At 35.7% G+C, this 14,180-nt stretch overlaps 1 protein-coding gene across 1 annotated transcript; it reads left to right on the forward strand.

The window, feature by feature from the left end:
- The first annotated feature begins 3,524 nt into the window (after nt 1-3,524).
- LOC135735663 (cell adhesion molecule CEACAM3-like) lies at nt 3,525-11,291 on the forward strand. The gene is made up of 6 exons (XM_065254139.2): nt 3,525-3,719; nt 6,149-6,451; nt 6,581-6,904; nt 9,604-9,909; nt 10,346-10,654; nt 11,233-11,291. The coding sequence occupies exons 1-6, from the start codon at nt 3,665-3,667 to the stop codon at nt 11,247-11,249; spliced, it is 1,314 nt and encodes a 437-aa protein (XP_065110211.1). The 5' UTR covers nt 3,525-3,664; the 3' UTR covers nt 11,250-11,291.
- The last annotated feature ends 2,889 nt before the right edge of the window (nt 11,292-14,180 follow it).

The raw sequence follows: 14,180 nt of genomic DNA on the forward strand, positions 1-14,180 counted from the left end.
ATCAAGACACATGAAATACTTACATTACAATACAATCACCATTACATCACAACATCATGAAACCTCAATGAGTATTATTCATGCTATATAACAGACCCATCACTAATTTATTGTCAAGTCCTCTGGGCTGCGTTTAAGAGAGAAATGGCTGTCGGAACGAACGAGTGCCTGTATCTGTTGCTCTTTACTAAAGGTAGTCTAAACCGAGACCCAGAAGGCAAGAGCTGAAACTCTAAGTGAAGAGGATGGGAATCATCAGAAATTACAGATTTTGCCTTCCTTACTACCTGTCTGTTATACAGGTCAGTAAGACTGTACTGCTGGACACCTATAATTTTACTGCTAACCTTCACTATATTTGAAAGAGCAGTTTTGGCCTTAACAGTGAGATTTCCATACCAGCAGACTGCTGAAAATGTTAGTACAGACTCAATGTATGATTTATAAAAAAGGGTCATCAAGGTCTTATCGATGCGGAATTTTGACAGCTTTCGAAGGCAAAACAGTCTTTGCTGGCCTTTTTTGCAGATCATTTCAGTGTTAGAATTAAAATTTAATTTGTTATCAATCAAACTGCCCAGATACTTGTATGTTTCTACAAATTCCACCATCTGCCCGTTTATGATAGTGTTCTGTGGAATTATTGGCTTGCGCCTAAAATCAATCAGCATTTCCTTTGTCTTCTCTACATTTAATTTAAGGAATGCCCTATCACACCAGAGCGCAAAGTCATCCACAACTGGACCATGATCACTCTCCTCAGAGGAGAGGAGACTGACAATAGCAGAGTCATCTGCAAATTTTAAAATGTGTCTGTTTTCATGCTGGCTACGGCAATCATCAGAATAAAGGATGTAAAGTAGTGGTGAGAGGACACACCCCTGAGGAGACCCCGTGGATGATGACATCACCTCTGACAAACAACCATTCACCCTTACTCTCTGAGTCCTATTTGTTAAAAAGTCAAGAATCCATCCCACAATATTAAAATCAAGGTTAAAATTCTTTAAAAGCTTATCAACTAAAATATGTGGTTGGATTGTATTAAAAGCAGATGTAAAATCCATAAATAAAATCCTTGCATGTGTTTTACTACCTTCAAGGTGTTTAAATAACATATTTAGCAGAGTAGTAGTGGCATCATCTACCCCGCGCTTAGCCCTATAAGCAAACTGTAGGGGATCCATGAGCTGCTCTGTTTGTGTGAGAACTACTTTTTTAACCAGTTTTTCAAAACACTTCATAACTAATGAAGTTAGAGCCACCGGCCTAAAGTCATTTAAAACTTTTGGGTGATTATGTTTAGCCACTGGAATAACAGTTGACTGTTTCCATATATTAGGTACTTTCTGTTGCTTTAAAGATAACTGGAAAATATAATGAAAAATGGGGCCTAATTGATCAGCACAAGAAATGAGCAGACGACTACTTATATTGTCAGGCCCAGAACTTTTTCCAATTCTAGAGTGTTTAAACATGTTAACCACCGCTAGTTCATCAAAAAAGGGGACAAAACCATTTCCAGATAAATAAGATTTCTGTTCTAAAATGACATTTGTAAAATTAGAGGTGTCAAACCTCAAATAAAACGTGTTTAATTCAGATGCAAGACTGTCACAACTAAAACCTTCCAACATGACCTTAACATTCTTTTCTGACCTGGTCCCAATAACGGTTTTCATACCATCCCAGGCTGAACGTAGATTTCTTCCACTAAAATCTCTCTCAATTTTTTCCTTATAATCCTGCTTTGCTCTCTTTATATCACTTCTTATTTCCCTTTTCAACTTGTTCAATTCTAATAAGTTGCCTTCCCTAAATGCCTGCCTCTTTTTATTTAATAGCAGCTTAAGTGATTTTCTTACCCATGGCTTATTGTTGGGATATACCTTTACAATTTTATCAGGGATTACATTATCAGCACAATAGGAAGCATAACAACTGACAACATCTGTAAGATCATCTATGTTGGAACAGGAATCCTTAAACATGCCCCAGTCAGTACAGTCAAAACAGCCTTGAAGGCTCAAGATAGCTTCCTCAGTCCAGATCTTAACACGTTTAGTGAGAGTTTTACCCCTCCTCAGAGCCGTGCGATACGACGGGATGAGATGGACACAGTTGTGGTCAGCCCCGCCCAGCGGGGGAAGAGGAAGAGCTTTATAGGCACCTTTAATAGAACCATAACACAGGTCCAGTGTCTTATTTTTTCTAGTCGGACACGTAACATATTGATAAAAGTTTCTCAGGCACGTCTTCAGTGAGCAATGATTAAAATCACCCAGGACGAAGACAGGTGCTTCGGGCGATATTGCTTGCAATTTTTGGGTAACTTTCAAAATCGACTCCGCGGCTTTATCCGCATTTGCTCTTGGATGAATATATACCACTATAACAAATATTTGTGGAAACTCCCGAGGCAAGTATGGGGGGCGCAAAGAAACTGATAGTAGTTCAACATCTGTGGTGCACAAACTTTCTCTAATGAGAACATTTTTACAGTATCTTTGGTTCACATATAAGCAAACCCCCCCACCTCGCGACATACCTGTAACATCGGCATCTCTGTCCAGGCGTATAGGCGCGCCGAAGCCATCAATGACCAGTTCCGAGTCCAAATCACTTTCCGAAAGCCATGTCTCTGTAATCGCCAGTAAACACGCATCTCTGAATTCATGCTGGAAGCCTACATGGGCTTGCAGCTCATCAGTTTTATTACGAAGTGACTGGGCATTTGATAGAATCATAGAAGGTAGGGGGATCCGGGAGAAAGATTGTTTTCTCAGTCTTTGAAGTACGCCACCTCGCTTTCCCCGCTTCCTGTTTTTGCGTGGAAGCGCACCAGTAAATTCCCCTTTCCTTTTTCCTCTCGATTGATCAGGGAAACAGTTTAGATCAGGGAAGATCAAATCGAGGGGAGGATTATTGACCTGAAAGTTGCTCCATTTTAATAGAAAGTCTCTGCTGTATCGAATATGCGTTGGATTAGGTGGCTCATTCAGAGTTTCCCCGAAGTGGAGCACCGTCCACCATACAATCAAAACGATCCACTCCATCGCTATTTGTTTCCCAACAAAACAGCGTAGGAAAAAAGTCAAATGAATTTCTTTTCACTCACTCAGACCGTTTCTATTTGTGCAGGGAATTAAACAAAGCTACAAGCAAGCAAACAAAACATAAAACATAAAACAAAAAACAAACAAGACGTGCCTCGCTGCTGGTCGCTACAATGAGACTGGAAATAAATAAATAAATATATATATATATATAAATATATATATATATATATATATATATATATATATATATATATATATATATATATATAACAGTGATGAAATAATATATTTATATTTTATTGTACAGTTTAATACTTTGTCATTTACAATGTTATTTAAAAATTTAAGAATAGGGCCTATGTTTTTCATCTTCATAATTTTATAATGCAAACATGTTATCGTATATTAAGGTGATGGATCAGGTGAATAACTGGACTGATTTAAACAGAACCAGCCGAACTCTTACAATTCACTGCTCGTGCATATCGAACTTCTACATGAACGCGCCTGATAAGTTTCGTTTTCGTAGTTTCAGTTGATTTCAGTTTTAAAACCGAGTTGTATTATAATCAAAAGTGAATAACAGTGATTAAGTCAGTGTAAAGATGTCGCGTGGATGTTGCTGCGTACTTCTGCTCGCGCTCGTCGCCGTGGTTTCAGGTTCGCGTGCATGTTTCATTTTAAAGTAAACATATTTAAGGGCGCGGCCCGTTTATGTTTATCACCCAAACTCTTTAATGCACAAAATACCAGAGTTTAGTTGGCAGATTGCACTACTATTGGTGTGGATTAATTTGTATTATTTATCTCTTAATTGCTCACAGTGTCAGTCGTGGGTTTATTTTTATCATGTTTTATCATTAAAGTTGTTAGCAACAGCATAACAGTAGCCTACTGAAAAGCGGTAACATATGGTACAGAGATGGTATCACACTATTTATTTATTCTTTTTTCATTTAGTCGACATTGAGCACATCAATGGAGGCTAAAGATTTTTTAAATACGTTTTATAACCTTTATACTTGAATTTCGTTTCCCATCATTATTTCTGTACAGTTTGCTTCTCTTTGTTGTGAAATAGCTCTTAGGTTTGAGTAATTTAACATGTCCTGATTATCTTTTGAACTTGAACAATTTCAGGTCCCACAAAGGATAACTTCACTGTACTTATTTCAGTTTGTTTCAATGATGTTTCTATGTCTGAGCTGTCACAAAAACTGAACTGTGCCTTTTGTCCATTACGTAATTTAAATTTGCCCACATCTTGAATTAATCATCAAATGCTTTTTGTTGTGTTCAAACAACTTCCAGTTTTAGTTATTCCTCCTCTCACTGAGTTTAAACCATAGACTGTAAAAAATAGGTTTGAACAAGAGGGGGGGGGGGGGGTCACTCACAGGAGTGATGATGTTACTGTGCCAGAGGTCACAGTGCTCTTCCCAAAACAATATTATTCTCCTTTTTTCCCGCTGTTTATCCGCTTGTTATTTTCATCCCATCAGTGGGGCAAAAAGGGACCCATTGGGTTCCAATTTATTTATGCTAGGTCGTTTCAACCCAAAAAGGTTGGGTAGTTTGAACCCTTTATTGGGTCAAATATAAACACTTTATTTGGGTTAATTTAACCCAACGGATTGGTTTGTCCCTTTTTGACCCAATGCTGGGTTGAAAATAACCCAACATTTTTTTATATATAGTGTAAGGTACTCCAAAATCCAACAACAGATGCACTCAACATATCAGCAAAACATTGATGTCTGTTAAATTTTAATCTTATGCTATCATTGGAGACACTTACTGAACTCAGGTCAGAATATGTATTGTCATGTTATTAAAAACCTTTAGAAGATGCCAAAAATCAATTTGTAAAGACAGTAATGTACATTACACGGCAATAATGAATAATATTAATAATAAACAATAGAATCAATGACTACATACAATTTGTAAATGTTAATAAATGAAATACATATATGGGTAAGTAAATTATAGTATTTATTCAATTTTCTAATAACAAATAAAGCACACATGCAGGTTGCTTTTAAGAAACTCTGATCTTTTACATCTTTACTGTTAGTGGTCAATTTTACGCAGCATTATGAAAATAAATATGAATTTAACTGAATACATATTGTTAATGATAAAGTTAAGTATTGTTTAGTTAAGTATTGTTTAGTATGTGTCTTTAGTTTGAAGGTTATGATGGTCTCAGACTCAGCAGAATCTTATGACTAACGCTGAGATAATATGGTAAATGATGTTTACTGTAAGTGAGCTGTTATAGATCTTTGACTATAAATTAACATACAGATGCACACACACACACACTGGTATTTATCACGTTGATAGGAATAAAAGTACATATTTTAAACATTTGAGGTCCCCATTAGGAAACAAGTTTTCTGTGATGGTTGGGTTACGGTTTAGGTTAGAGAATAGAATATACCAGTGGTCACCAATCCTGGTCCTGGAGGGCCAGTGTCTCTGCAAAGTTTAGCTCCACACACCTGAAGCAGCTAATTAAGGTGCTTCAGGTGTATTTGTTTAGGGTGTTACAACGTACCTAAACTCTGCAGAGACAAAGGCCCTTCAGGATGGATCAGGATGGATCAGGATTGGGGACCCCTGGAATATATAGTTTGTACAGTATAAAATGCATTATGTCTATGGAATGTCCCCACAAAACATGGAAACCAGAATGTGTGTGTGTGTGTGTGTACCTGGTAATTATCACGTTGTGGGGACCAATTGTCCCCACAAAGATAGGAATACCAGTGTTTTTGTGACCTTGTGGGGACATTTTGATGTCCCCATGAGGAAACAAGCTTATAAATCAAACAGAATGATGTTTATTGAAAATGTGAAGTAGCAGAATGGTTTCTGTGATGGTTGGGGTTAGGGAATGGGGTAGGTAAGGGGGATAGAATATACAGTTTGTACAGTATAAAATGCATTACGTCTATGAAATGTCCCCACAAAACATGGAAACCAGAATGTGTGTGTGTGTGTGTGTGTGTGTGTGTGTGTGTGTGTGTGTGTGTGTGCGTGCGTGCGTGCGTGCGTGCGTGCGTGTGTGTGTGTGTTCACAGGTGTGGATGTGAAGGCTGCAGTGGGAGATGAAGTTCGTTTTAATCCAGACATTAAATCATCTCTTAAAGACAGCAGCATCACATGGAAATATACGGCTGGTGGTGAGGTGATGAAGGTGATTGAATGGGACAATGACTTTAAGACTTTAGAAAGTTTGATTCCTAAATTCAAGACTCGTGTAGCTCTCGATAGGACCACAGGAGAACTCACTATAAGAAATTTACAGCTGGAGCATACTGGACTTTATACCATTGAGATCAACAATAAAGAGCTATACAAAAGATTCACATTGACTGTTAAGGGTGAGTTAGTATAAATACAATATGTTTAACAACAACATATGATATTATTATTATTTTTAAAATGTTCACATGCAATTTACTAATTTTAGAAATCATTGAGTGTATATAAACATATTGTCTGTGTTCCAGGTGTGGATATGAAGACAGATGTGGATATTAAGGCAGTAGTGGGCGGTGAAGTTCGTTTTAAACCTGACATCCCTGAAGGATCTCTTAAAGACCGCAGCATCACATGGATATATAAGGCTGGTGGTGATGTGATAAATGTGATTGAATGGGACAATGACTTTCAGACTTTAGAAAGTTTAAATCCTAAATTCAAGACTCGTGTAGCTCTCGATAGGAACAATGGAGAACTCACTATAACAGATTTACAACTGGAGGATACTGGACTTTATACCATAGAGATCAACAACAAAGAGCAAGAGAAACAAATCACATTGACTGTTGTGGGTGAGTTAATATAAATATGACATTAACAACAACACGTATTATTATTATTATTAAATGTTATTTTAAAATGTTCACACTCTTCTCACAGTGAATGAACACAACTCATAAATTATTAGTGTCTCCTAATCCTTTGTTTTTAAAATCCTGATACTGAAATCTGATGGCATTGTTAGATTTTATTGAATTTGGCTGCTCAGTCTTTTGCGGCTCGCCAACGCATTGGAATGCATCTAATATGTAAAATAATAAGCAGGACCAAGTGCTTATGGGGGAAAGAGATTTTATGAGGATCTGTGTAGCATAGTTTCTCTTCTACATTCTTAACCCAAGGTACTGCTTGTGAGGTATAAGACATGGTACACAAACAATATGATGGCACCCCATGGAGGACCCATAATGCTTTGATCTCTGAAGTGACAATGAGAGAACCTACAAGAATCTGATTGTATGGATCATTTGGGTAAACAATAATAAAGTTGAAAACATCAGGGCACAGTTGCAACGTAACACATCAGACATTGAATACACATGAAAGAAATATACAAAAAATACTTCAGTATTAAACACATAAGAAGAATATTTCTTTGATAAAATTATTTTGTAAAAAATCGTGGTCTATTGCAAACTACAAGATCTAATAAAGACTATTGTGCCAGAGGGAGCGTCTCACATAGTCGAACCGGGAAGCGTATATAAACAAAATGATTATTATTTATTAAACGGCACTCTAAAATGCTTGATTCTGCAACCCATTCGCATGAAATGTGTATAAATAGCACGCAGTTGAAAAGTTGTGCAATACATACGCCAAATTTTAATTTAGCGTGCATATGATACACAGTTTCTCCCGTTCACTTATATTGCCCTAGCGACAATAGTAAAAAAAAATGAAAAAATATGATAAGCCAGTCCTTCCCTTTCACTTACACGGCCCTAGTTACAACTTTTTTTTCAGTTCAGCAAATTTATTTCAACCATACAATGCAAAATGTACAATATGTACAACACAACAACAATTAAAAACAAGAACAAAAAAAAACCTACTGATAAACCAACCATCAAGATTCATTGCATGCTTGAAAAGGAGTGGGCTGAAGTTTAACAATTATTAATTCCCACCCCTCCTTCAAACTCTTAATACATTACATTTCCTTACACAACTTATAAATTACATTTCTTACACAACACAAACCCATAATCTTCATGCATTTATACAATATGTTAGCAACAGGCATTCTGGCTTAACCAACTCATATTCCTATTTCCTATTTTTATAACATTCAAAAATCATTTCTTTAAATCTTTTCCTAAATTGTTTTATATTTAGACATTTCTTAAGCTTCTCATTTAGGTTATTCCACAGTTTTACCCCTTGTATGGAAACACAAAAACTTTTCTTCCTACTATGTACCATTGGTAATATGAAATTTAATTTTCCTCTCAACACATACCCTCCTTCTCTCCAAGTAAATAATTTCAACAATAAAAAAAATTAATCGACATGAAAAAGATGCACTGCATAAGTGAACGGGAAGGACTTGCTTATTATATGCATGCAAAATTGGAATTTGGCATATACACTGCATGACTTTTCACACTTGCTATTATATGCACTTCGTGAGAATTGGCCAGTCTTGACATTCCAAGGTTATTCTGAGATAACAACCGCTTAAAAAGAATAAAACATGTTAACCTGGATTCTGCAAATCATTTTGACGTACAGTTTAATATTACACAAACATTTTATAACATGGGTGTTGATTATTTTTCTGTAAACCGCACACCTAACCTGTCAAATGTTTTAAAAATAGTCACCAGAGCATTGTCTGTGGTAGCGTGGTATAGGCGGAAAATTGACTTTGAATTATTTGAAAATAATGCACACCCGTGGTGTAACGGCACTCCGGTTTGCATCGTGCCACAGTACCACGCTGGGTGTGCATTATTCTCGAATAATTCAACGGCCCTTTTATCAATTACTCCTTACGTAAGCCCCTTTAGTATGAAACAAGACCCTCCACTTCGGTTTGGGATCACACTGTTGAGGCTTATTTCTGTAATAACAACCTGCTGCCTATACAATATCTCGTACTTTTATTAAGGCTCGTGACTTCTTTTCCAAGGAGGCACGAATGTAAAGCTGGTCAAAACATTGTCATGTGTGTGGCTCGTCATGTCAAAATAAGTGCCTGCTACAGACGCTTTGTAAGGGTTTATGATAAAAGTGATGCTCATGTTTGCCAGATACTCACTAATCTCATGTGTAATCAGAGTTTAGTGTTAAGGGTGTCTTGCGGGTATTTTGTAAACATAAGCGTCTCTTTTATCATAAACTCTTTTGATGCGTGTGCAGCAGGCACATATTTTGAAATGATGCACTTCGGTTCACACCAAACACATATTTTGACATGACGAGCAACACAATACCCAAACACATATTTTGCTTTCCAAGGAGGCACCAGAAATGTATTTACTTTTGAAGGTTGTGAAGGTCTCAGCAGACTTGTATTACTAAGGTATGTTGATCTACCATGGTGGATGCTGTTTTTTGTTGGTTAACTGTTATTGATTGATGACTATTTATCATTAATATTATTTTATGTTCATGAACATATTGGGGCGATTTCCAGGAACGGCCCTTATCCTAGTCCCAGACTAAAACCCTGTCCGGGAAACTGACCCATTGTTTGTGTTCACAGATGTGGATATTAAGGCAGTAGTGGGCGGTGAAGTTCGTTTTAAACCTGACATCCCTGAAGGATCTCTTAAAGACGCCAGCATCACATGGATATATAAGACTGCTACTGACTTGATAAAGGTGATTGAATGGGACAATGACTTTCAGACTGAAGAAAGTCTGAATCCTAAATTCAAGACTCGTGTAGCTCTCGATAGGACCACTGGAGAACTCACTATAAGAGATTTACAACTGGAGGATACTGGACTTTATACCATTAAGATCAACTATAAAGAGCAAGAGAAAAAATTCACATTGACTGTTATGGGTGAGTGAATATAAATATATTTTTATGATGATTACAAATGAAGATCAGGTGAGGAAGAGTGAGGGATCATGGGAAATGCAGTCCAGATTGTGAATAGAGGGGAAAACATGAGGGTACAAAGAATTGGGCTGTGACAGTAAGAAGAATCATGACAGATTTTCTTTGATCAAATTTTAAACATGCTCACACTACAAGATTCGAAAATCATGGTCTACAAGAGCGAGAGTCTCACATGATCTAACGGGAAAGCGAATAAACACGCAAACAAAATGATTGATTATGATTATTATTTACTATATTTGTTTTTTAAGGTTGTGATGGTCTCAGCACAATTTTATCACTATACCCTGTTGAGATATCATGATAGATGATGTTTTCTGTCAGTGAGCTGTTCTTGATCATTGACTTTATATAAACATATTGTTTGTGTTCACAGATATGGATATTAAGGCAGTAGTGGGCGGTGAAGTTCATTTTAAACCTGACATTCCTGAAGGAACATCTCTTAAAGACCGTAGCATCACATGGAGATATAAGACTGCTACTGACATGTTAAAGGTGATTGAATGGGACCGTGACTTTCTGACTGAAGAAAGTCTGAATCCTAAATTCAAGACACGTGTAGCTCTCGATAGGACCACTGGAGAACTCACTATAAGAGATTTACAGCTGGAGCATACTGGACTTTATACCTTTGAGATCAACAACAAAGAGCAAGAGAAAAAATTCACATTGACTGTTGTAGGTGAGTAAATATAAATATCATAGAAAGATTTTAACAACATATTATTATTGTTAGTTTTATTAATATTCTTTAAATATTATTTGAAGTAACAAAAGGTAAATGTACAGTAAAAAAGGAATTGCAATATGATATTAAATGGTAAACATTTAATGTATATGATGGTACTAAGGTTCATGTAGCATGGGGTACTGGAGTTGTTTTTGATTCCAGGTGAAGGTTTTTTTTAAACAGTTACATTTTTCATCTCCAAACCAGAATTAAAACAAGTGATTCTCTCAGTGATAGTACAGCTCCTAACATTAATTCTGATAATGTTATTATTGTGTATTTTATGCTGTCTTTGTTGTATAATAACTTGATGATCCTATTGAGCTTACAGTGATTTGTGTTGTTCATACACTCTTTCATAGTGAGCAATATAAAGACTTTATCAGATGAAAAATCTGCCGATATTTTATATAAACACAGATGTTTATATTACTTTACACTATGTTAAAATCTTTCCATAGAGGTTTAGTTTCACTGTTAGTTAGTTATTAGTACTCATTGTTTGTTTTTGTAATGTTGTGTTTTTACAGAAACCTCTTCCACATGAACCAAATGCTAAAAGTCCACCGAAGAAGAGTCAAATTGTGAGGTCAGATGATTTTTATTTCTCATTTATATTTACAGCTGAGCTCATCGTCCAGTGAATACTCAGGAAATTGTTTAATGATTTTTCATTGCATTCTTACTGTTTATTGCTGATAATGTCACTTACTTTATGTATTTTACTTTCTAGAAAATAAGAGCCTTCTCAGAAATGTTACCATGGACTGAAAATAATCTGCATGTTTTCAAAAATCATTTAAGTTTGCCTATTTTATATCTTATTCCCTCATGTCATGTTAACACCAGTTTCATTTAAAACTCAGATTCATTATGTTCACATTTGGCGGAAATTTTTGACTGAAGTAAAAATTAACTTTTATTAGTTTGGATAGCAGAATAAATCCTAATGTAAGTGTGTTGGAGGGAGGAAATGAGTGCTTGAAAATTCAATGTAATTATATTGGTGAATTATTAAACATATGTTAAATGTACTGCTGTTAACTTTAAGCAACACCAAGTGTTATGCATACGAAAGTCTGTATAGCTTTTGTAAACCTTTTGTATGTTTGTCATCTTCAGTGTATACACATATGCACGTTTAGCAATAAAAAATGTATTTCACTATCATCTGTCCCTTTGTTTTTGGTTCTGTGACCTCTGGACAATATAGGAAAAATCCTAAGGGTTTGTTTTGTAAAACTAGGTGTCACAGATCACAGATGTTTCATACTTGTTATCCAACTGAATATTGAAATATACCAAAGCTAAAACTTTATGCTTTTGTTTAAATTTGTAAAGGGACATGTTTTCACACTATATGGGGTATGTTGTCGTAGTTTGTTGGTCCATTTATTGATTCAATAAAGAATACCAATGCCATTTTCCTCAACATATCTGTATTTAAAGTTAAGGCTATTTAATGGACTGTGAGCTGAAACAAAACAATTCACGTGAAATGGAATGATAACCAATCAAACAGTTGTTTTGGTCACAAAATAACAAATTTTACAGGGTGGGAAGTGGGCTTAATGTAGCCATAATTCAGTGAGAGAATTATGTCAACTTAAAGTAAGTGAAAACTATTAAATGAACATCATGAAAGACTAGGCTATGATAAAAGTGGTAATCATTAGTCAGGTGTCCACATGACATTGTTGACATTTAAACCCCTTTGAAAACTTGTTTATGTTTGACACAACATTCACATTTTAAAAATAAACAATAGAAATTATAATTATTTTCATTAGAAATATCATTATGAATCAACTTTCTAACTATTAACTAATAATCAATACACCAAAAAAGCATGGTTACACTTTTACCACAAAAAACCCTGGTGAATTTTCGTAAGGGCTGAATGACCGGGCCCAGACACAGAGACCGATGGTCACAGGTGAGAATCATAGAAGAATGATAACACGCGTGACGTGAGCGTGCAGCACACTGTACTGTATGTACTGTACATAAAGTAATATGTGGAAAGGGAGAATATGAGGAGAGAGCAAATAAAAACTCATACAGTGCAGGGGGGGCAAAAAGACAAGTTAGATCAAACACTTAACACATAAACAAACTAACAAACAAACACCTAGGGAAATATTTAAAAATAAATAAATAATGCATTCATATATTATTGTAAACCAATAAATCTAATGAATAAATGAAACTTCAAAAACACTTCATGTTCATTATAAAATAAAACAATTATTTTTATAGTTTACCGTTTAATATTTGTATAATTATTTAAATAAAAACGAATCCGATTTCGTAGAACTCAAGAGGCGAAACTCTGTAGCGCGGCCGCCATGTTGGGGTGAAAATGCCAACCGGACAACAGCACAGACAAAGAATTGCAACGAAAAGAAGTCATGACCAAGACCAAGACAGGCCGAGACCGAGACAAGACCAAGACTTTGAAGGGTCGAGACTAAGTCAAGACCAGTGCAAGTCACTGCATTAAATCATTTATGATAAAATGTGGAATATGGATATGATTAGGCACTTCTTGTGTGTGTGTGTGTGTGTGTGTGTGTGTGTGTGTGCGTGCGTGCGTGCGTGCGTGCGTGCGCGTGCGTGTGTGTGTGTGCCATGAGAGAAGTTGATAAAATAATAATAATAATAAATTGCCACCGTAAAAATCTGTAAATTATAATAATTATTTAATAATTCATGATAAAAAATAATTTCGTGATATGCCATCAGTTGTGGTCTTGAAATAATATCCAGAGTCCTCTTCGTCTGAGACCAAGACAAGACGGAGTAAAAATGCGGTCGATTCCGAGACGAGACCAAGACCTTTAAAAAGTGGTCTCAAGACCGGTCTCGAGACCAAGACCGAACTTGGAGAACTACAACACTAATAGTAACTTAATTCCTAGCCATAGAAACCATAATAATGATGACACTAAGTTAAAATGAGCTTATTAAAGTAATTTGCTGAATTAATTTATTTCTTATTTTTTTATGTAAAGTTATGTGTACCTCCTGGGAAACGGTCTATTAACCTATGTTAAATGAACTCATATCACTTCATTCTTGCATGTCATATTTAATTGAGAGAGAAATCTAACATTAATGAATCTCAGCCAAATCAGAATGGAAAATAGAAACTTTTTCAAATTAAATCATCAGTAAATTTTATGACGCCTACAGTAAATGTTGTTTTGTCTGATAGGTGTTTTATGCTGTCAGTGGAGGAATCCAACCATTAGTACACATCTGAGAGCTTTACTTTATGAGAATTTCCTTTTATGTGACTTTATAGATATTTACTATTAGGCTACTATTAATAGCTACTATTACTCCACTAAGTTTGAAATAACACACTACAAACATGATGATCTTATAGAACATAATGCATTCGTGTGTATGTCATAATTAAATAATTTTGGAGACAGTGGCTGTTTTTGTTACATACAAAGTTTTTTTGTTTACA

This window comes from Paramisgurnus dabryanus, chromosome 4 (assembly GCF_030506205.2).
Source record: "Paramisgurnus dabryanus chromosome 4, PD_genome_1.1, whole genome shotgun sequence".
Taxonomy (NCBI): Eukaryota; Metazoa; Chordata; class Actinopteri; order Cypriniformes; family Cobitidae; genus Paramisgurnus; species Paramisgurnus dabryanus.